Genomic DNA, 25,170 nt, shown 5'->3' with positions numbered 1-25,170 from the left:
TTAACATATACCAAAAAAAGGGTTCCAGACGTCCTCAAAGGACTCAGCCGATCCACTGAGTGTCAGTCTAATTTTTTCCAATTTGAGAAAATATAACATCTCTTTGAGCCAGTAGGCTTGCGTAGGTGGGACTGAAGATTTCCATCTTAACAAGATTAGCCTCCTAGCCAGCAAGGTTGAAAATGCTATAAGGTCCCCTTTCTGAGAAGGTAGAAAACGTGCTGCTGGAACCACACCGAACAGCGCAGTCAAGGCATTTGGAGCAATATCCATCCCGGTGATCTTTGATAGAACAGCAAAAACATCAGACCAATATGCAGTTGAAGAACGACATAACCAAAACATGTGGACATAATCAGCTGGAGCCTGCTTACATCGATCACAAGTGGAGGAGACCGCATCAAACACTTTGGCTAGCCTAGCTTTGGTATAATGTGCTCTATGTAGGATCCCGAATTCTATTTTACGCAAATATGGCGAACTATGATGCCAATGCATTAGCGGCTAATTTCTCCCATTGATTTTTTTTCCCACAACGTTTCAAAATATATGCATGGTACGAAAATATAATTGTTACCTTGAATCCTCGAACAAATCACTCCTGAGACGATCCTTCCTATTTGTATGCGGTACAGCTTTCGTACTTTTTCAACAGAAATCCGGTGTTAGATCGCTGCGCGTGCGTGTTTGTGAATAGCTCCTCTTGATGTGGGTGGCCCCCTAGTTGAATGCGAGGCGCAGTGCATGACCCATCTGACCCGTCAATACATTATGAAGTCTATGCACCTAGTTCTACTAATCAAAATCGGGATTAGGAACATTTAATGTGCTGCAGAATAAATTATTTAGATAATAATAATTATAATTAATTAATTATTATTTAGAAGATATAAATCAAAGGCTTGCTAAGATTGTACTTTCAAAAGAGCATTAAATGCAAATACAAAATTAAATTCCTGATTGTTTCTTTAAACTATGCAGAATTGCACTTTCATTTAAAATAAGTTAAAATAGCTGAACTTGGCCTTAAATGGTATGGAAATAAAAAGGTTAGGTATACAACAAAACACAATAACAATTGGCTAACCTGCATAGTAAAAGTCAGCTAGCTTAAATGCTATAAAATGCTACTTTTAACAATGCTCTTAACAAATCATTCAAACATATTCCAACAAAAAAATAATGGCTAAACATACATATAAACTAATTTAGTTTATATGTATGTTTAGCCATTATTTTCGAATGGATGTAATGGATGATGGATGGATGGAGGGCGCTAAGTTTGAAGCGCGAAGTAGCGAGGGATCACTGTATTGCAAATCGGGGTGTGACTAAATATCGAAATGGTGATTTATTGTGATTCTTTGTATCCCAGTTTGTATTACAGATCACTCCTGGTTGAGTTTGAGTTACTGCCTTGTCATTTGGAGATATTAGGGTTATGGGGATATGACTGCAAAATGAGCGAATCAGTGATCTTGTATTAAAATCTGCGGGAGGCATTTTTCAGTTTTCATTCTGTTGTTCTGAGTTGACTTTCATAATCATCCTAGGGACACTTGCTTTGCTAAAAAAAAACGACTAGCGTAAAATCAAGCTTCTATTTCTGTTTTTTTTTCTATTTTAGCTTCTTGTGTTTGGAGACTTGACTTCTGGGACACAAGTTTCTTTCCCTACCGAGCAGCGGTTGCCGCTGAGCCCCCTCCACTGTTACAAAGCACTTACAGGCGGACACACTTTGAACATCGCGTCATTGAAAGACCAGCGTTCGCGACTGAGTTGTGTTGTTAGGAGTTTGAACTACATTACCCAGCATGCAAAGCGATTAGGATTTAGTTAGATACAAGGAAGTGTGCTCCACACTGGTAGGGTGAAAAGGAAACTGTTCGTTAAAAGTTTGAGCATGATTTTGACATCGCAACACAGTAGTTGCATTGCATCATCTTTCGGATTATGATTAATTTTTCGTAATAGGAAAGCTTAATTTTTTTTTTTTTTTTTGTAAAATGAAATTTTTGTGTACCACTGTAATGCTCAGAGCAAGATGACTCCTCAATTTCAGTCGTAATCTTTTCAAGATGCGTAATGTAGCTAGGTTCAGTAAGTTTATTGATAGGTTTCTCAACCCTCTATTAGCAATGAGTTACTGTTTTGTACAGTGCCCTCCATAATTATTTGCATCCCTGGTTAAGATGTGTCTTTTAGCTTCTAATATTTTTTTTAATTCAAATAATATTGGACCTTAATGGAAAAAAAGAGAAAAAGCCAACCTCCAATACAAGTGCATGTATTCAGTGGGGATAAAATCCCACATGAAGAAATAATTATTTGACATCAAATAATGTGTGTCACAATTATTAGCACCCCTGGTGTTAATACTTTGTACGACCCCCCTTTTGCCAACAAAACAGCACCTAATCTTCTCCTATAATGTTTCAAAAGCTTGATTTTGTGTCTGGTGAACAATTTCTGTGTAGATTTGGCCATATGTTTAGGGCCATCGTCTTGCTGAAAGACCCAGTGACGACCCATCTTCAGCTTTTGGGCAGAGGGCAACAGATTTTGATTTAAAATGTCCTGGTATTTCAAAGCATTCATGATGCCATGCACCCTAACAAGGTTCCCAGGGCCTTTGGAAGCAAAACAGCCCCACAGTAAGGCAGGGCGGTAAACCGAAAATTTACCGTTACCGAAATTCTTCACGATGACCGATGTAATTTTGACCATGTCGGTAAATTCGGTAATTTAATAAAACAAGAAAATATAGTCTTTTCATCCCGCTTTCACTCTGTGTTGTTCGGCTATGTTCATTCCCCTTTAAGTAAGCAGACAGTGTGCTTACGTACGGAGTCACGTGGTTTTGAGGAAGCCAAACAAACAGAAGCCCGGTAGGCTAATGCTAGCGGCTAACGCTACAAGTACACGGGATGGATTCAGGCTTAATTTAGCTTCGCCAAACTTTCACCCGACATTAAGTAAACTCTTGGCGGGTTCCAGACGGGCTTTCACCCGCTGTCCTCCCTGGTTCTCACGATTTCAGGAGAGGATGCTTTCAGTGCTTTCTTCTGGTAGCCAAGCCACAGGCTAACGCTAGCGGCTAACGGTACAAATGAACATGATGGAGTCTGATAGCGGCTCTAACCTTGTCGAAACGGCTGAAATTAATGAGTGGACTGGGCACGGACTTCATGTAGCAATCATTATGTTGCGTTATTTGGTATCTCTGTGTGATTTCTCTGAAAGCTTTCATGATGGTAAAGCACTCAGCATAAAGTGTAATCCAACAGTGAAGCCTATTTATAATATGACAGTTTAATGGCCACAGCTATTTTTCTGTATGTGTTTGCTTTATTCTGCCATCAAAAAATCGTAAATGTTTCATTGGCATCAGAGCAATACAGCTTTAATCTGGTTGTGTCTGTGTGGGGGGTGCATGTATTAAAAAATGTTCTGGAAAAAAAAACCTGAAACCTTGACGTAAACACTTGTGTTGAATAATTATGTCACAGCAGCCATTACCAATAAGTTGTCTGAAGTGTACTGTTAAAGCTGCAAGTCATTTGTGTTAGAATGACATGTTTGCACAGTCGTCATATTGATTTTTATAATGTTGTACATTTTCAAGTCATACAAGCTGTTATAAATGTTCACACTAGAATTCTTATTGTTAAAAGATTTTTTTAATACTTAATGTTTAGACTGCATGTGCAATTGTTAAATTGAAAGCTGGTTAATAAATTTAACGAGAAACGGTTAATTTGCATTCCATGCTTACATGCTTCCATTCCATGATTCAAATTTTCAAATTATATAACAGTCTGCTTAGACGAATTTATCGTCATTTATCGTTATCGAGGTAAATCTGCTCAATTTATCGTGATACGTACTTAAGGCCATATCGCCCAGCCCTACCCCACAGCATCACTGACCCACCCCATACTTCACAGTGGGTATGAGGTGCTTTTCAGCATGCGCATCTTTCGTGGCACGCCATGAAAGATGCTCATCTGACCAAAGCACACGGTCCCAGTTGAAGCCTGGGATCGTGTGCTTTGGTCAGATGAGACCAAGATTGAGCTTTTTGGTAACAAACACTCTAAGTGGGTCTGGCGTGCCATGATGCTGTGGGGCTGTTTCGCTTCCAAAGGCCCTGGGAACCTCGTTAGGGTGCATGGCATCATGAATGCTTTGAAATACCAGGACATTTTAAATCAAAATCTGTTGCCCTCTGCCCGAAAGCTGAAGATGGGTCGTCACTGGGTCTTTCAGCAAGACGATGACCCTAAACATATGGCCAAATGTACACAGAAATGGTTCACCAGACACAAAATCAAGCTCCTCCCATGGCCATCTCAGTCCCCAGACCTTGTTTGGTTGGCAAAAGGGGATTGTACAAAGTATTAACACCAGGGGTGCTAATAATTGTGACACACATTATTTGATGTCAAATAATTATTTCTTTATGTGGGATTTTTTCCTCACTGAATGAATGCACTTGGATTGAAGGTTGGATTTTTCTCTTTTTTTCCCATTAAGGTCCCATATTATTTGAAAAAAAAAAAAAAAGCTAAAAAACACATCTTAACCAGGGGTGCCAATAATTATGGAGGGCACTGTACGTAAATCCAGGCAGTTGCTCATGAAATTGCTGTTTGCTTTTTTTTTTTTTCATTTACATTTCTTTAATTTACATGGTAACCTGTTAATATTTCATTCCATCATGGATATGCTCTGGCTTCGGTTTGGCTTCCTCAGCTTTTTTTTTTTCTTGAACTGTGATATTCAGTCACAATACACTGCAGTTTGCTGGTCCCTCCCTGCCTTGCTATGCGCTACGATTCCTTCCTTCCCTGTCATTTTATGAAGCTGTCTGGGCATTTTTCTGAAGTCAAGCACATCTCTTCAATTAAGCACAGTCTAATAAGCCCCTTTCCCCTTTGGCCCGCAGGAGCACGTCAAAGAGAGGCGAGTCTTTCGGGATCAGCCGCATTGGCAGCAAGATCAAGGGGGTTTTCAAGAGCACGACCCTGGAGGGAGCCATGCTGCCAGCCTACGGACTGGTGGAGGGGGAGGACGATCTGGTGAGGCAAAGCCGTACATACGTACGCCCGTCTTTGCATAATTTAAAATATATTAATGTAAATGTATTCGGACGTGTCCCTATTCTGCCGTATTGTTAAAAATTGCTTTGTGGATGTGACACTTTTGATTAAACTTACTGTAATTTTGATTCAAAACAAAACATGGACATCTCATCAGCACTGTTCTTGCAGTGCCACGAAAGATACCACACGAGGGCGTCAGTGAGTCAAGAAAAGCTCAGTCTTGTTTCTCAAGCCAATGAATGCATTTAATACATTTCACAGCACTCTATCAAATAAAAATGTCTGCAAAATAAACAGTGGATTGAAATAATGATGTAAATTACAAATCGGGGGCCTAAAATCTTGGTTTAATTGAACGCTGAATCTGTTGTATGAATTGCAACCAGTGAATACCAAACAGCTGTATACAAACATTTCGTGTCAGTCATTTTAAATTGCTGGTTTAAAAAGGTGCACAATGATACTTTATTGTTATATTGTGTAAATAAAACTTCCGAGACTGGGCACGCTAATTGCTGCAGCGCAGTGGCTGGGAATCATTGACTTAAATTCACTCTAAAATCCCACATCTGTCTTCTATAGGGTAGCTTATTTCATTTTTAATTTCATGTATTTCGGGCAGAGGTGGGGAGAGTAGCCAAAAATGTTACTTAAGTAAGAGAAGCGTTACTTCAAAATTATATTACTCAAGTAAAAGTGCCGTAATTTTCAGACTATAAGTCGCTACTTTTTTCCTTCATTTTGAATCCTGCGGCTTATAGTCCAGTGCCGCTTATTTGTTGATTTATTTGGGTCAATAGGTAACACATTCCTCCCAGCATGCATTGCAGCGCTACAGATCCAAATAACAATCAAAATTCATGTTCTGTGCTAATCATTCATTCAGTTACTGTCCAAGTTGTTTCATTAATTGCTAGTTATGGTATTTGGTAACACTTTAGTTGACAGCAGTCTCATAAGACTGTCATAACACCATTATATTTATGACATGACACTATCATAGGCATTACTCAAGGCTTATGACAGATGCCGTTAAGTGTCATCTGGCAAATTATGTCACTTACTCCATTTATGTCCGGCTCAGATCTTTTGCATCCACTCAAAAGTGAGATGATTTGCCAGCTAACACTAAATAACATCTGTTATAATCATTCATTAATGCTCATGAGAGTGTCATGTCATAATTATGATTGTCTAATGACAGTCCTATGGGGCCACTGTGAAATATAGCGTTACCAAATACCATAACTAGCAATTAATGAAACAACTGGAACAAAACTGAATAAATAATTAGTTCAGAACATGAATTTTGATTGTTATATACATCTGTAGCACTGCAATGCATGCTAAGAGGCATATTGGACAACAACAGTGTTGACAGCAGGTGGCAGCAGTGGGAGCAGTGATGGCCAAATGAAGCTTCTTGATGTAAAGAAGCTTTGAAACTAATTGGTTCAAAGCTTCATGGTGGTTCATTTGGTCTTATGATGCCGCTGCCAAATAAAGTGTTACCGGTTGATATATTTGGTGTAAATATCCCATAATACAGTGAGGACAGCTGCGGCATATAGTCAAGTGCGGCTCATCTATGAACAAATGCCGTTTTCGTGTCACATTTGGTGGCTGGCGGCTTATAGTCAGGTACCCTTATAGTGCAAAAATTACGGTACTCATCCAAAAAATGTACTCAAGTACAAGTAAAAAAGTGTTTAGTGAAAACAATACTGAAGTCATGAGTAACATTGTTAGTAGCTGCTTACGATGTTTGATTTAAATAAATAACTTTAAAAAACATTTTTTTCTTGGCACAAAGTACAAAAGTATTTCGTAAATAGAATACTCAAATAATGAGTAACATTGTGAGTAACCGGTTATGATGTTTGATTAAAAAAAAAAAAAGTTTTTTTTTATTTCTCAGCACAAAGTTGAACTGTTATTATTTTACTATGCTATAACCTATTACATAACCGCATTAAGCCAATTGGGGAAAAAAAAACAACAACACTGCATTCCAGCGAGAGAGAAAAAAATCTGCAAAACATTTGTCCAAAGAGTATAAGTGTTCTCAATTGGACAAAATAGTTCCTAGTTTTAATAGTTGAATAGCCTTATAACCCTAAAATTCTATGACAATTATCGTTTTAACTCCAGGTCATATTTCAGCTTTTAGCAACATCAATTTCTTGGCTTCACGTTTCTATTGAATACATTTCAAAACAAATATCCAACAGTGAATACTTGTTACATCATTTTGCATTTTATTTTCCACCAAGAATGGGTCGCCAAATGCACCATTTGAGAATCGCTTAATCTTCACTTTACTGCCATCAGGGGATATCCTGTGTTTTCCCTTGACGTCTGTCAAGTGTTGCCAAAAATTCTCCTCTGTTTGTTCAGTGACTAGAGATTACAAAGGTTGTTAAACACAGGAAAATTCATTTGTTTTCATTTACATCAATGGAAGCTCATGTGAAACAAAGGTTTTCAATATTTTCTTGACACCATAGTAGAAGCAATTTGATGTGGTGTCTATGTGAGTTTATTCTCCTTTGCTTTCCTTACGTCCTAGGTGGAGGAAGCCATGATGGTACTGGAGGATGACTCCCCGATAGAAGCGGCCTCAACTCCCAGCACCCCACGGAATCTGTCTGCCTGGAACATCACCATCCCTTACATTGATTTCTACGATGACGACGTGAAAAGGGAGAGGATTCCGGTGTTTTGCATTGACGTGGAGCGGAATGACCGCAAAGCAGGTAAAGCAGATTAGACCAATATTTCAGCAGGGCCGAGAACGAAAAGTGGTATTTGCCATGTGCCAAAATGGATTTTTCCATATGGCAAAATTGATTTTGCCATGTGGCATTTTGTTTGTCCATGTGGCAAAATTGAGTTTGCCATGTGGCATAATTGAGTTTGCCATGTGGCATTTTTATTTGCCATGAGGCATTTTTTTGCCATGTGGCAAAATTGATTTTGCCATGTGGCATTTTTTTTGTTTGTTTTTTTTTTTGGCCATGTGGCATTTTTTTTTTTTTTTTTTTGCCATGTGGCATTTTGTTTTGCCATGTGGCACTTTTTGTGCCATGTGGCATTTTGTTTTGCCATGTGGCAAAATTGATTTTGCTATATGGCAAAATTGATTTTGCTATATGGCAAAATTGATTTTGCCATGTGGCAAAATTGATTTTGCCCGATGTGGCATTTTGTTTTGCCATAAGGCATTTTTTTGCCATGTGGCATTTTGTCTTGGCATAAGACATTTTTTTGCCATGTGGCAAAATTGATTTTGCCATGTGGCAAAATTGATTTTGCCCGATGTGGCATTTTGTTTTGCCATAAGGCATTTTTTTGCCATGTGGCATTTTGTCTTGGCATAAGACATTTTTTTGCCATGTGGCAAAATTGATTTTGCCTTATGGCAAAATTGATTTTGCCCCATGTGGCATTTTGTTTTGCCATGTGGCATTTTTTAGCCATGTGGCAAAATTGATTTTGCCATGTGGCATTTTGTTTTGGCATAAGACATTTTTTTGCCATGTGGCAAAATGTATTTTGACTTAGGCGTTTTTTTGGTATGTGCCAAAATGGATTTTGTTTTGTGGCATTTTTTTGGCATGTGGCATTGTTTTTGGGTATATGACATTTTAGCAGGCCATGCACGTCCATGCCATTGACGGCGATGCACGTCCAAATTTTCCATTCATAGCCGTCAATGGCTTAGCCTTACTTGGGTGCCGGTTGAACGTCAATGCACTGTAATATAAAGTGTGTGTGGTCAAAAATCACAGCCACACACGTTTTTTTGCCATTTAAAATGAATGGGAAGTTTGGGCGTGCATAGCCGTCAATAGCATGGACATGCATGGCCTGAAAAAATGCCATACACCCAAAAAAATGCCACATGGCAAAAAAACAAAAAACAAAACACATGGCAAAATAGATTTTGCCACATGGCAAAAAAAAAGCCACATGGCAGATACCACTTCGGTTCTCGCTGTCTCTCCAGTGTTTTGAAAATTCTATTTTACGTTATCACGGTTAATAACTCGAGTAATTTGATTAGAGAAAAGCTTTAAATCAAATTTTGCTTCTTCGGGTATTCGTTTAATTAGAGTGGTGTTGTAATGGTCTGTTTTGAAAGTGTTTGTATTTAAATTGATTGATTTGGGTGGATACACTGCCCTCTTGTGGCAACAGTGAATAGACATAACTCATTTAACATGGCTGAATCCAGCTGCTCATTGTTAGGACCAACATAACGTATGTTTTTGTCTGAGGTCATGTTTTTACTGCATTCATAATTTTGTTTGTAGCTATATTTGGTGTTTTTGTGGGAATATGTTTTTTAACATTTTATGGCATTTAAGCTAGTGGACTTTTGTTACGCAAGTGAGCCAATTGTTCTTTTGTACTTAAATCCTCATGTACTGATTTTTTTATGCCATTTGAGGCGAAACTCAAGTATTTTAATTTATTTTTTAAATGAAAGCGCAATTCTACTTTGTTTGAAGAAACACTCAGGAATTTTATTTTGTATTCATATTTAATGCTCTTTTGAAAGTTGCTGTTGCGTTGTTTTACATCTCTTAAAGTTTATTCTGCAATGCTAATCCGACGGCTCGATTATTTGAACTAAGTAGTTGATCATTTCATCGCCTACTAAAATAATCGATAGCTGCAGGTAGGTAGATAGGTAAAGAATGATTAAGTTTGGTATTAATAAACTACACTTGAAATTGTTAGCCAGCTGGCACACTACTCCTGGAAAACTGCTTAAAAAAATGCAACATACAAAGCCCTAAAAGCTTGTAAAACGTCTTCCCAGAAAAGCGCAAGCTGTAACAGCTGCAAAGAAGGAATAACTCATTCCAAGTTCCAACTGTCCAGGATTTTTTACCTTTTTTTTTTCTTCTTTTTTTAAATAAAACCTTATGACCTGATTATCCAGTTCACAAATAGTAGGATACGTGTTATGTGATATATGTTCACTTACTCTGACTGCATATACTCTTAGCAACAGGTGTCATAGACTGCTATATTTAAAAGTGGAACATTCTGGAGAGCACTGCAAGTGCAAAATGAAGTTTGAAGTGAGGAAACTGGTGGGATAAGTGGAAAACCAACAAACACTAGGGAGTTACAGAAAAGAAATCGGTTTATGTCGCGCTGGTTTTCAACATTGGGAGAGCCCTGCAAATGCAAAGTGAAGTTTCAAATGATGGAACTGGAGGTGTGAGTGGGCAACAAACATATTACGGCGTTCCAGAAAAGATAACTATTTCACTCAATCATTTTAGTGAAACCAGAAACCTCATATTGTTGGATTCTCATGCCCATCTTGCATAACAGTACTACAGAAACTGCTCTAGGGAAAGACCAGCAATGGTAAACACACTCTATGCACAGATACTTCTGTGTTTTGGGTACGGAGATGCGTGAACTTCCAATTGCCGGGTTAATTTCCTCTATTTCATAGTGATGTCAAACTCTTCAAAGTACACACTGAGTTCGCTGGAATTCTCGTCATCATACATGGTTTTTAGCTCCACCCCTAGTCTGTGGAAACTTTTTCTATAACCTTTTCACCCACAGTGCTACGTGTTGCCTTGCACGTGGTCCATTTTCTCAGTGCAATGAAATGGAAGAACATGCAGAGTTGAAATTCATCATAAGTGACTGGCTCTAATTCAGCTCTTATGGATGATCTATAATTGCATACTGAATAGGTGATTTCTTGTGATAAGTAATGATCTGCCCATCCCATTTTGCCGGAATCGCCTAATCATAGTCAAACACATGATGTAGTTTGCACTTACTCTGCCCTACCCTGGGAACCGTACCCTACCCTACCCTGCCCTGCCCCTGCCCCTGAACCTGAACCTGGGAACCCTAACTTAACCTAACCTAACCTAACCTAACCTAACCAGACTGAGATAACGAGCTAAAATAGGGAACTGTTCCCTACCCTACCCTGGGAACTAAGTCTGAACGATATTGGAAAAAACTATCATTGCGATTTTTGGGGGGCTTGCAATATATTGCGATATTAAAACTAGAAGAATTTTCACCACATTGTGGGGAGAACAAGTATTTGATACACTGCCAATCCCATTGGCAGTGTATCAAATACTTGTTCCCCCCACTGTACCTTGAATTGCCATTTTTGGGATAGGCCTGAATGATTGGAAAGAATTAACATTTAACAGGTGATCCCCGGGTCACGACACACGTGATTTTGCCCACATAAGCCTGTAAGTTGTTTCCGCTAATATATGTTTGTGTATGCATTTGTAACTAAGTTTACAGCTACAGTTTCTGGAGTTACGTGTGAATGATTTGCTACTAGAATTGTAAATACGTTAGCTTTCGTAGCATTTAAGCTCAATGACTTTTGGTAGCCAAATTAGGCTAATTTAATCGACTAAATTTCCAAATTGAGCAGACTAAATGGATGTTTGAACACCAATTGTTCTCAAGTGTTTTATTGTTAAAATGTGTGTTGTTTTGAACATAAGTGTACATACAGTATGTGTGTTAGCTTTACAAATTGTCCAAAGTGGAGGAAGTAAAAAGCTTAAAAAAGCACAATTGCCCTATTTGCGGTCTGTAAAGCTGAATAACTTCACGTTTAATGAGGACAGAACACGTCATATTAATGAAGTAAATTAAAATATGAGATATTGTGAGATACAATAAGGTACTGTTTATGCAAAAAAAAAAAAAAAAGACAAAATGGCGGGCGAGACTGGAGTCGTAAAGTCAGTCGCGCAATTCGAGTACGTCAAAAACCGGGGACTACCTGTATATATTTAAAATTACTAACACGATCCTTTTAACCTGATTCCGATCATTTGAAAAATGGCACAATTAGCCTGATTTCCGATCACGTGATCAGATCAAGGATATTCCTAATTTATATCATGCCGTTTATCCAGTCTTGCTGTATATAAAAGGGACGCAGAATCTGCACATGTGCTGCTTTTATGAAGTATACCAAAAGTTGACATTTACAAGAAAAAAAAATTGCACATTCGGCGATGTGACTATTGCGCATCCGCACATTGCGGTGGCGATGTTCAAACGATATATTGTGCAGGCTTACTGAGAACCCTAACCTAAGCCTAACCTAACCTAACCAGACTGACATGACAAGCTAGAATGTGTTTTGGGAGACTAAAACGTAAAAAGCAGAATGCCAGTTTTTGTCTGACTAGAACGAGACAAAAATGCACTATAGTTTCAGTCACATGTTCACAATGTTATGTGTCACATTTTATGTGTAGTTAGCTTGCATTGTAGCAGTGTCTGGTTGTGTCACTTGAGACGACCTTTTAGCCAGACTGCTGGAATCACGCCAGCCGAACCGCCGGACCCGCGCTGGCGTGGCTCCAACGACCCAGGCTGGCGAAAATGTGACAACCCGGCCAAAAGGCCGAACTCCACGCGTTCACCTTAGTCTTAACCCCTTGTACTGACTCCATTTTGAAAGATGGAAAAAGGCTTTGAAGCACAAGTTGAGAATTTATTCAGGTAGACCACGATCAAACGACAAAACAAAAACAGTAACAGACTCAGGCGAGGAGGCAGACTCGTTCCAAGGTTACCATATAACAAGTTACCAAAAGGTTCCCAAGGAAAATAACAACGAAGAATGGTGTGCTTGGACGTTGTGTAGGATTATTGTCTATTTTTTGATTGGATTTAGGGATTGGGAGTTACTGGTTGTCAGGGCAACGAGGTTTTTGGATTTTGGCACCTGAGTGTCAAAGGGGCTCTTGGAGTCTTATCAGTCGTGTTATCAGTTCGATATCGGGCGTACTCCGGTGTTCCTTGTGTTGGGACAGGACGTCCCGCCATTTGTTCTGGACTGTCCGGGAGAAAAGATTGCGGGAGTTGGTGGTGCAGATGTGGGTTTGTCGTGACGCACACGTTGGGCTTCCGTGATAAGAAGGTGTCATGTATCTCTTATTCTCTTATGCCCTATATTCTGCTAGTTTTCCTTAAACTATGGTATTCGTGCTATTTATTTTATATTGGGTGTGTTGGAATAATACAAATAGTCAAACAGTAAATACGAGAAAAGATACTATTCCGTGTTTGTATGACCCCAACACATTTAATATAATAAAACAGTCGATCGGTCAATACGAGAAAGGTACTTCTCGGGTCGGCCATCTGCCTCCTTGTCTGAGTACTGTAAATTGTCATTTCATTCTATTCTAATTAGGGATGTCCCGATCCAATCACGTGATTGGAAATCGTGCCAATCAGGCCATTTTTTTCAGAGGATCGGAATCGGGTTTTTAATTTTTTTGCTTGTTTTTCTGCTCATGCTCGTACAGCCTGTCACTAGGCAGTGTGGCCAAACTGTGCAGTGCAGCTTGCGTTTGGTACTCAGTTAACGATGATTGACAGGTTTGTAGCTTTGATCTTGCCAGAGAAGCTTGGTAGCGCTACGATCAAAGGCACAAATATGTCACTCATTGTTAAACCTACAGTGCGAGGCTGTTCTCTGGAGCGTGAGTGGATTTGAGTGGACTCACTCAATGAAGCATTAAATAAGGACAAGCATTTTTCTAAGTTATTCTTGTTTGAGAATAATCTACATTATGAAGGCGGCAAGGTGGGACAGTGACATGTTTGGAAATTTTGTTCATGAAAAAAAAAAAAAAAAAACACTTTCGGTATCAGATTGGGATTCTCCAAATCAGGTGACTCTGACTCGGACTCTGGTACAAAAATATGCAATCGGCACATCCCTAATTCTAATTGTGTCCCTTTTGCTTGTGCAAACCTTGATATATAAGATTCTCTTTGTGTTTTACCACAGTGGGACACGAGACCGAGCATTGGTCTGTATACAGAAGATATCTGGAGTTTTACGTTCTTGAGTCAAAGCTAACCGAATTTCACGGTAGGTTTTTATTTAATGAAATGCCACCATGTTTATGACAAGATTGCATTCCATCTTCCAGTTGGTGTTAAGAATTTCATTGAAAATGATGAACTTTTAGGTTCCTTTCCTGATGCGCAGTTGCCTTCCAAGAGGATCATTGGCCCCAAAAATTATGAGTTCCTGTCATCCAAGAGAGAGGAGTTTCAGGAGTACCTTCAGGTGAGTGCCGTAGCCGTTGGCTGATAAATTGTATTGTCAAGTAGCGTATAGGCCGCACTCCTAGTTTGCGGTTTAAAAAGTAGGTATTTTAGGTTGACTCTCGTTTAGGTCGCACCACAATATGGGAGATTTTTTGGCAAATTTTTGGACCAATTTACTATACTAATTAGGGCTGTCAAAATTATCGCGTCAACGGGCGGTAATTCATTTTTTAAATTAATCACGTTAAAATATTTAACACAATTAACGCACATGCCCCGCTCAAACAGATTAAAATGACAGCAGAGTGAAATGTCCACTTGTTAACTGTGTTTTTTGGAGTTTTGTCGCCCTCTGCTGGCACATAGGTGCAACTGATTTTATAGGCTTCAGCACCCATGAGCCATAAACCATTGTGTAATTATTGACATCAACAATGGCGGGCTACTAGTGTATTTTTGATGGAAAATTTTACAAATTTTATTAAAATGAAAACATTAGAAGGGGTTTTAATATAACATTTCTATAACTTGTACTAACATTTATCTTTTAAGAACTACAAGTCTTTCTATCCATGGATCGCTTTAACAGAATGTTAATAATGTTAATGCCATCTTGTTGATTTGTTGTTATAATGAACAAATACCGTACTTATGTAATGAATGTTGAATGTATATATCCATCTTGTGTCTTATCTTTCCATTCCAATAATAATTTACAGAAAAATATGGCATATTTTATAGATGGTTTGAATTGCGATTAATTACGATTCATTAATTTTTAAGCTGTAATTAACTCGATTAAAAATTTTAATCATTTGACAGCCCTAATACTAATAGGAGTGAAATAAAACATTTGATTATTTTTTTGACTGCATTTCTTTTTACATTAACAGTGTAAAAGAGTTCACAACCCCACGGGTTCATGGCCTCACTGCAGTTGCGTCACTATACCAGATGTGTTGGAAAGGAAACATTTTTTCCCACATGGACCAGTGTTGATAACATGGGTGATCCAATGTTATTCAGAGAACCCGCAATGGATTAAGGATTTTCTAAACAGGAATTTGAACCATTCATAAAACAATAAACCAATTTTGGTGATAAACACTTGACAACCATAAGACTTCACATCTTGTTACAGATTACAGTGATAAATAGAATGTATGTAAAACAGCTGGAAATGATGATGAGCACACATACAAAATTGTTAGAGGTTATATCCCAAAGATGGGCAATTCATTCTGGTCATATAAACAAATAGCATCAGTATTGATACAGTTCAAATACAACATAACATACCAACACAATATTAGACACTCAAAACGCAATCAGTTGTCATTGTATTCATAGCCAGTTAGCTAAAAGACGCCAGCTGATCTAATACTTCAATTTGCGACCAGAGTAGTTTACCGAAGTTTGCTGCCTGATAAATAAAGAGTAAAGTCATAAATCATGGGAATAGGCGACCAAATATGACCCCATCAACCGCAAAAAAAGCGATGACTATCGTTTAAAAAAGGTGTTACAACAGGTTACGACCAAAGTCTTCCATTAGAACTGTGTCTACAGTGGTCTGAAAAAGCATCTGAACCTTTTGGAATTTTTCACATTCCAGCATAAAATGACCCTCAAATGTGAGCTGATCTTTGTCAAAATCACACAGATGAAAAAACAGTGCTTTAACTAAAACCACCCAAATATTTATAGGTTTTCATATTTTAATGAGGATAGTATGCAAACAATGACAGAAGGTGGGAAAATTAGTAAGTGAACCATCACATTTCATATTTTGGCCCCCCTTTTGGCAGCAATAACTTCAAGCAGGGGCTTCCTGTAGCTGCAGATCAGCCTGGCACATCAATCAGGACTAATCTTGGCCCATTCTTCTCGATAAAACTGCTGTAGTTCAGTCAGATTCCTGGGAGGTCCAGCATGAATCGCTGTCTTTAGGTCATGCCACAGCATCTCAACGGGGTTCAAGTCTGGACTTTGTCTTGGCCACTCCACAACATGAATTTTGTTCTTCTGAAACCATTCTGAAGTTGGTTTACTTCTGTGTTTTGGATCATTGTCTTGTTGCAGCATCCATCCTTTTTTTCTTTTAGCTTCAACTGTCAGACAGACGGCCTCAGGTTTTCCTGCAAAACTTTTGAATTCATTCTTCCATATATGATTGCAAGTTGTCCAGGCCCCGAGGTAGCAGAGCAGCCCCAAATCATGATGCTCCCTCCACCATACTTCACGGTGGGGATGAGGTGTTGATGTTACTGAGGTGTTCCATTTTTCCTCCACACAAGAGATTGTGTGTTACTCCCCCCCCCCCCCCCCCCCCCCCCCCCCAAAAAAAAAAATCAACATTGGTTTCATCAGTCCGCAAAATATTTTGCCAAAACATCGATGGAGTGTCCAATTGCCTTTTTGTGAACATTAAACGAGCAACAATGTTTTTTTTAGACAGCAGTGGCTTCCTCCATGGAGTCCTCCCATGAACACCATTTTTGGCCATAGTTTTACATATAGTTGGTAGTGCACAGAGATATTGGACTGTGCCAGTGAATTCTGTAAGTATGTAGCAGACCCTCTGTGGTTCTTTTTTACTTCCCTGAGTATTCTGCACCGAACTCTTGACGTCATCTTTGGTGGACGGCCACTCTTTGGGAGAGAAGCAACAGTGCCAAACTCTCTCTATTTGTAGACAACTTCTCTGACTGTCGATTGACGAACATCCAGACTTTAATAGATGGTTTTATATGCTTTCCCAGCTTTATACAAATCAGCAATCCTTGATCGCAGGTCTTCAGACAGCTCTTTTGACCGATCAGACAATGCTTCTCATCAAGTAATTTCTTACCAGGTGTGTGTTTTATAGTGGGCAGAGCAGCTTTAAACCACTCATCAGTGATTGGGCACACACCTGACTTAAAATGTTTGGTAAAAATTGATTTCAATTGCTCTTTAAGTCTCCTTTGGCAGATGGTTCACTTACTTATTTTCCCCCCTTCTGTCATTGTTTGCATGGTGTCCTAATGAAAATATGAAAACCTAAAAATGTTCGGCTGGTTTTATTTAAAGCAGACACTGTATTTTCATCCGTGTGATTTTGACAAAGATTAGATCACATTTGATGGCCATTTTATGCAGAAATGTGAGAAATTCCAAAAAGGTTCAGATACTTTTTAATACCACTGTACGTTAGCTTACTGGCTGGCACAGAAAATGCCCTAAAAATTCATTCATATCCTGGCATTGGCTGCCACTGATTGGCATAAAAGCATTCGCTCATTCATTCGTTCATTCCCTCCCACTCCAAAGGGATTGGACGTCTACTAGTCATAAACTTGAATATTTAATTGGTAATTCTCATGGTATTCTCCTGCATTATATTTGTACTGTTTATCGTTTTTTTCAATTATTTAAACTGTTGTGTCACAAAGTCAACATCTGTTAATGCAAGTAAACTTTGGCATTTGCTCTCGCAGCTGAGTAAAAGATGTTTATCAAGTTTCTCATGCTTTCCCGATCTTATTGTGCAGAAACTCCTGCAGCACCCCGAGCTAAGCAACAGCCAACTTCTTGCCGACTTCCTGTCTCCTCACAGTATGGAGTCTCAATTCCTGGACAAGATGTTGCCTGATGTCAACCTCGGTAAAGTATGAGGCAAACGCCGTAAGCGTGTAGGAGGAAGAGAATGTGACTAAAGTCCGGTGGAAGGGATTATGTTTGAGTAGGGGACTTTGTTAGGAGCGTTTGATCGACCTGACCTTGGGTCGCAGCGAAGAGATATTTGTGACCCGGACAGAGCCGAACGTCACGCCACGACATGACCGTTCATCACTGAGAATAATTATGCGTGTTTTACAGGAAAAATCATTAAGTCCGTCCCCAGCAAACTGATAAAAGAGGTGAGTGATGCATTCCTGGTGCTGCAAGCTTTCCCATGAGATATCAGGAGCAGTTAGCGGAGAATATTACAATGGCAGCCATCGATTTAACAGCGACATTCTTCTAGAGGAAGATTTTGGGAGCAACTTGTTGGTTGCATGTTTTTAAACAATGACACCTTTCAAAAAACGGTATATCGATTCTTGGCAGGTGCATATTGATAACCATTTGGGATACTAAGTATCACGAAATAGCACAGTTTCGATATTTTGTCACATCCCTAATTTCCAGGTTACTTCTTTTTGATTTGGTGTCAAGTAACAAAGTTGTTCTAAGATTATCCTCCAAGATATTTGGAATTTGTACTGAAAGTCCCATTCCGTAATGCTTTCAATTCACTTAATCATTCATTATTTTTAATGTATTTAAGACTTAAAGTACCTATGACAGGATTACAAAAAAGTCTTAAACGGCATTATTATATGAATTAGAATCATTTTTGGAGACGATTCGACTATATACAACAATTTGGCAAAGCGCAGGGAAATTCGTCTTTTAATCTGCCTTTTAGTCACGCCTACCATTATAGGGCTCTAGCGTCTCCAACAGGAGGATGACGTCGGCAGGGTCACGGTTTCATCTGATTTAGAATTTAGCCCATTGAGGGTGAATTATTCAGAACGAGGAAAATACGACAAAGAGGGCCACAAAATGTCATTGTTCAATCTCTCTACTCCAATATTTTTATAGGATATTCTTTTTATCAAAGTATTTTTCCCCAATTAACAGCCTTGTGCTGAATGTAATATGAAATATTCCATTTTATAAAATGAAAAATAAAATGCATTTATTCCGTACGACATGGCAAAATTGCTCCATAATGGTCAAAACTGTCGACTTCTTGCACATTTTATGCCACCGGAGTTGGTCCGGCTTTTGTCATTTTCTTGCCCTGGCTTCAGAGAGCGTAAAGTCGTAAACAAACCAGGAGGCGTGACAGCTAGCCGACATGCTAACCCGAACCGAGTGATGTTTTAAAGTCTTCGAAGCGAAAAATCACACAAAACTACCTTGGATCATGTCACGCCAGCGGGGTTGTCGATTGTTATCGCCGCTCGACAACCACAATCGGCTTATACTTCATCAAGCCATGAGTCGAAACATAACTGTTTGTCATAGTTATCGCTCACGTGAATTACGTTTACATGTTGAATTGCTTTTTCCTCCATCAGAAAGGACAGCATCTCGAGCCCTTCATCCAGTCCTACTTTAACTCTTGTGAGTCACCTAAACCCAAGCCGAGTCGTCCCGAGCTCACCATCCTTAGCCCCACTTCAGAGAATGATAAAAAGGTTTGGAACTTTCAATCTTATCAAGTACTAGCAGTATGGCCCAGCGTTGCTTGGAGTTGTGAACGCAAAACAACAGAATGGCAGATAAAATATACTTTCCTTAGCGATGCAGCTGTGATGTAGTAGTGGTAAAAAGACACCATAAAGGGGTTCCAGCGCAATCCATCATCTATCACTGTGTACAGTTTTGTGGCGAGCAACATGGAGAAGAATGAGAAAGACTAGTTTTATGTTTTACACTTGCTCTTCACCGCATGACCCTAGGAGACAGTGCCTTGATTGAACTGATAACACTAAAACATAACAACAGCGACCACCACTCTCAGTCATGGTTGCCACAGCTACCCATGAACCATTTCGGGCGTAACATAAAAAATAGCAGTTGCTACAGCATGAATATCCAGCTGAAATGAATCCCTGAGTAATAATTCGGAATATTTTACGTAAAAAAAAATTTTTTTTTTAAAATCTGGCATCTTGTTGTGGAGTACTCAAAGCCACAACGTATTATCACAGCACATTAAATTTGTAAATGAAACGGTGCAAGGCGCCTTTTGCCTAAAAGATGGCGCTGTCACCTCACCCATGTGAGATTTTCTATGCTAATTTTTGGAGTTTCAAATTAACTTTCCGCTCTAAATGGAGCTCTACAGAGATCGAACATATCTAAGAACACTACCAGAAGCATAAAGTACAACTGCAAAAAAATTTCGTTAAAATCCACCTAACCGTTTCGGATTCCATAGGGAACAAACACACAGACACACACACAAAAAAGTTCCATTTAGATTAGGGGTGTCAAACGATTAAAATTTTTAATCGAGTTAATTACAGCTTAAAAATTAATTAATCATAATTGATCACAATTCAAACCATCTATAAAATATGCCATATTTTTCTGTAAATTATTGTTGGAATGGGAAGATGAGACACAAGATGGATATATACATTCAACATAGGGTACATAAGTACTGTATTTGTTTATTATAACAATAAATCAACAAGATGGCATTACCATTATTAACACTTTGTTAAAGCGATCCATGGATAGAAAGACTTGTAGTTCTTAAAAGATAAATGTTAGTACAAGTTATAGAAATGTTATATTAAAACCCCTCTTAATGTTTTCATTTTAATAAAATTTGTAAAATTTCCAGTCAAAAAATAAACTAGTAGCCCGCCATTGTTGATGCCAATAATTACTTACACAATGCTCATGGGTGCTGAAGCCTATAAAATCAGTCGCACCCAGGCGCCAGCAGAGGGCGACAAAACTCCGAAAAACACAACAAGTACACATTTCACTGTGCTGTCATTTTAATGTTTGAGCGGGGCATGTGCATTAATTGTGTCAAATGTTTTAACGTGATTAGAAAATTAATTACTGCCCGTTAACGCGATAATTTTGACAGCCCTAATTTATATGTAAGTATAGATATAGATAATCAAAATGCTATGAGGAGGATGTATACTTTGCATATTACGTACAGCATTTAATCGAAAGTTTGTCCCAAAGGAGGGGCTGGGCTGCATCCGAATTTTATTTTATGAGCTTTTAGTCATGCTATATGGTCATTCTCTGATTGAAAACACAGTTGGACAGTGTTTCTGAACAATTCACCTATGTTTGAGAAGTTGTCCAGTATCTCTTGTATGCTGAAACGCTCAGTAGTACCTAGCTCCGCCTCTTTCCTCTACTTCCTCCTTTGACGTATGCTGCAACGTGCCTCTACCCCTTGCCCCTGAAGACATGTTTGCATGCATGTAATGCTTCAGCTAAGCTAACAATTAATGCTTGGGCACACTACAAGCGTGAGGAAAAACGATCGTAACAGCTTTTTCAATCTAATTATGTACTTATTTGTAAATGTATTTTTTAATGGAAAAGAGTATTGTCTTTTCACACTTCCGTGGTACGACGCTCTTCATCAGAAATGGCTTGACGAGTTTCTTAGAGTCCCATTTGCAGGGGTTTGACTCAAAGACAAGTTTCTAATAAGCTGTGTATGAAATAGCTTTCACAAATAATTGTTACTTGAATGTGCTGTAGAATGATACCGTATGCCTGAAAAATAGGCGATACTCCCCCCTTTAATATGAAATTATTTGTACAATTCGAAGCTGCTGCCTCCAAAATGCGTTAGATGGAGTTGAGATAAATTTTTCCTCCACAACATTTGAATTTGCTGAAGTTAAAACCTTACATTTTTATGATTATGATACTTTTTTTCTTGAAAGCTCTTCAACGATCTCTTCAAAAACAATGCCAACCGGTCCGAAATGGCAGAAAAGAGGCACAACCAAAACTACTTCATGGAAATCCTTACCGTGGAGGGGGTGTATGACTATTTAATGTATGTGGGTAAGTATGCATATTGATCACCCGCATCCATGTGTAATAACCGGATTTTCCGGACTATAAGTCGCACTTTTTTTTTTTTTTTTTTTTAGTTTGGCTGGGCATCCTAATTATACACAGATGCGACTTATATACAGTTATTTCCCAGTTTACGAATGAGTTCCGTTCCTACGCTGGCGACATAACCAGAATTTTCTTGCAAGTCAGAATTACCGGTAACCCTATAAGTATCCCTAAATTTCAAAATAAATAGTTTCATCTTCAATAACAGCAATTCAAATTTGCGTTAACAAGTAGCTGCTGATACAGCAATAACAAACGATTGGCATGTATGTGTACGGTACAAAAGGTGTTATATACAGGTGTTGCCTCCTTGGATGCTTCACAAGTACCAAATGTGCGCGCAGGCTTTCCCCTCTCTGGCTTACTCGACTGTGCGACTTCTTTGTTGGAGCAAATGCATTCTTCCTTGACCGAGAACCAAAAGTGGTATTTGCCATGTGGCAAAATGGATTTTGCCAAGTGGCATTTTTTTTTTGCCAAGTGACAAAATTGATTTTGCCATGTGATATTTTATTTTGTCATGAGGCAAAATGGATTTTGCCATGTGACAAAATGGATTTTGCCATGTGACAAAATGGATTTTGCCATGGGGCATTTTTTTGACATATGGCAAAATGCATTTTGCCATGTGACAAAATGGATTTTGACATGTGGCATTTTTTTTACCAAGTGACAAAATTGATTTTGCCATGTGGTATTTTTTTGACATGAGGCAAAATGGATTTTGCCATGTGACAAAACGAATTTTGCCACGGGCATTTTTTTGACATGTGGCAAAATGAATTTTGCCATGTGGCAATTTTTTTTTACCAAGTGACAAAATTGATTTTGCCATGTGGTATTTTTTTGACATGAGGCAAAATGGATTTTGCCATGTGGCATTTTTTTTTTTACCAAGTGACAAAATGGATTTTGCCATGTGGCATTTTTTTTTTTTTGACATGAGGCAAAATTGATTTTGCCATGTGGTATTTTTTTGACATGAGGCAAAATGGATTTTGCCATGTGGCATTTTTTTTACCAAGTGACAAAATTGATTTTGCCATGTGTTTTTTTTTTTTTTGACATGAGGCAAAATGGATTTTGCCATGTGGCATTTTTATATACCAAGTGACAAAATTGATTTTGCCATGTGGTATTTTTTTTTTTGACATGAGGCAAAATGGATTTTGGCATGTGACAAAACGGATTTTGCCATGGGCTTTTTTTTGACATGTGGCAAAATGAATTTTGCCACGTGGCAATTTTTTTACCAAGTGACAAATTTGATTTTGCCATGTGGCATTTTTTGCCATGTGGCAAAATGGATTTTGACATGTGACAAAACGGATTTTGCCATGGGGCATTTTTTGACATGTGGCAAAATGAATTTTGCCATGTGGCAATTTTTTTACCAAGTGACAAAATTGATTTTGCCATGTGGTATTTTTTTGACATGTGGCAAAATGAATTTTGCCACGTGGCAATTTTTTTACCAAGTGACAAAATTGATTTTGCCATGTGGCATTTTTTTGACATGTGGCAAAATGAATTTTGCCATGTGGCAATTTTTTTACCAAGTGACAAAATTGATTTTGCCATGTGGCATTTTTTTGACATGTGGCAAAATGGATTTTGCCATGTGGCATTTTTTGGGGGGCAGGGGGGATATTCCAGCGCATTGACTTGGGTGCCAGTTGAATGTCAATGTGCTGTAATGTAAAGTGTATGTTCAAAAATCACAGCCACACATGTTTTCTGCCATTTAAATTGAACGGAAAATTTGGACGTGCATAGATGTCAATGGCATGGACGTGCATGGCCTGCAAAACTGACATATTCCCCCAAAAATGCCACATGACAAAATCAATTTTGCCACATGGCAAAGAAAAAATGCCAAATGGCAAAAAAAAAAAAAAAAAAAAAGCCACATGGCAAATACCACTTTTGGTGCTAGCTGTCGCTCCTTTCTTGTATGTGCGCTCTACTTCGTGTGCACAAATACGTCCTTCTTCATGTGTACATGTGCTCTTACTCGCGAGCCATTAGTACTACCCGCTCTACACATCTTGCTCCAAGATAGAAGCTTACATCACAAAACAGAAGTCATTTTTTATACGAAAAAATATAAATATTTAAATATAATAAAAATATAATACTTACATTCATAACAATGTGCGAGAAATCCTTCGCATGAGTTCTTCAATATGAAGCACTGCAAAAGTAAATAAATGGAAACAGGAAGCACCTGTCCAATAATTAGATCCAAATGTAAACGATGTAAACATTGGTGTCATTTGTGACGTTGGAAGAAAATTTGTCACAGTCAGTGACGTTTCCGCAGTTAAATCTTCGGTTATCAGTGTCCACATGGTGGTGCCACAAACACAGGATTCGCAATTCTTCACTTTGGCCGTAGTTTTCAAGAATCCTTGTTTAAATGTGCATGTGGATGATAGGCCAAACCGTACAAAAAGTTTTTTTTTTTTTTTTTTTGCAAAATACCCTGCTACGAGTAGACATGGCTTAAGACTAAGTCAAAAATAAAGGGCTGATAAAAACAGCAATGGTGTGACTGTTTTTTTCCCCCCTCTTCAATGTGCATTTTTTGGCTGGTACAACTTATAGTCCGAAAAATATGGTATGTCATATTTTATCAGTATAACAAACATTGTAAGGTGCTAACTTTATATGAACCATGATATTTCAGTTGTCAAATAACTGAGTTACTATTCTGTTATTTGTTAGGCCGAGTTGTCTTCCACATTCCTGACTGGTTGCACCACCTGATGATGGGTGGAAGGATCCTGTTTAAGAACACGTTGGAGGCGTACACTGATTGCTACCTTCAACAAAAACTCAATCAGATGGTGGAAGAGCACCGCCTTGTCTCCCTCATCACCCTTTTGAGAGGTATGCTGCATTGAAATTTAGTATTGTACGCCAACACAGTGTTAGCATATTTCATAGCTTAAATATATATACAGTAGCTGTACAAAACCAGACAGTAAATTTGGACTTGGCTCAGAAAATAACATGCAGTACAAGTTCATACTACTAAAGTCACTACAAAGTAGAGAGATTCTTGGGTTTTACATGGTTTAAAGTGCCTATGACAGGAGAAAATTAGTCTTAAATGGCATTATAATGACTGTATGAATATATAAAGACTGTGTTTTTTTGCATTGAAATAAGACTGAAAAAGTGTGGGTCGTCTTATATTTGCGGTCTAGACATTATACCCATTCACGACGCTAGATGGCGCCAGATATCCCTGAAGCGATGTTCTGTCATGACAGATACAGTAATAATTACAGTCTTGTGCTAAATG

The 25,170-nt window shown here is 38.5% G+C and overlaps 1 protein-coding gene across 4 annotated transcripts in view; it reads left to right on the top strand.

Annotated features, from left to right (window-relative positions):
• The window catches only part of snx14 (sorting nexin 14), a 65,611-nt gene that overhangs the window by 27,836 nt on the left and 12,605 nt on the right, over positions 1 to 25,170 (top strand). For all 4 annotated transcript variants that reach the window (XM_057858636.1, XM_057858635.1, XM_057858637.1 and 1 more), the window contains 9 exons: positions 4,949 to 5,081; positions 7,675 to 7,861; positions 13,939 to 14,022; positions 14,123 to 14,223; positions 17,738 to 17,849; positions 18,066 to 18,106; positions 19,319 to 19,438; positions 21,677 to 21,800; positions 24,588 to 24,752. In XM_057858636.1, coding sequence (XP_057714619.1) covers positions 4,949 to 5,081; positions 7,675 to 7,861; positions 13,939 to 14,022; positions 14,123 to 14,223; positions 17,738 to 17,849; positions 18,066 to 18,106; positions 19,319 to 19,438; positions 21,677 to 21,800; positions 24,588 to 24,752 — 1,067 coding nt within the window. The remainder of the gene's footprint in view (positions 1 to 4,948; positions 5,082 to 7,674; positions 7,862 to 13,938; positions 14,023 to 14,122; positions 14,224 to 17,737; positions 17,850 to 18,065; positions 18,107 to 19,318; positions 19,439 to 21,676; positions 21,801 to 24,587; positions 24,753 to 25,170) is intronic.

The sequence above is a fragment of the Corythoichthys intestinalis genome, chromosome 15 (genome assembly GCF_030265065.1).
Source record: "Corythoichthys intestinalis isolate RoL2023-P3 chromosome 15, ASM3026506v1, whole genome shotgun sequence".
NCBI lineage: Eukaryota > Metazoa > Chordata > Actinopteri > Syngnathiformes > Syngnathidae > Corythoichthys > Corythoichthys intestinalis.
This window is presented reverse-complemented; position numbering and strand designations above follow the sequence as displayed.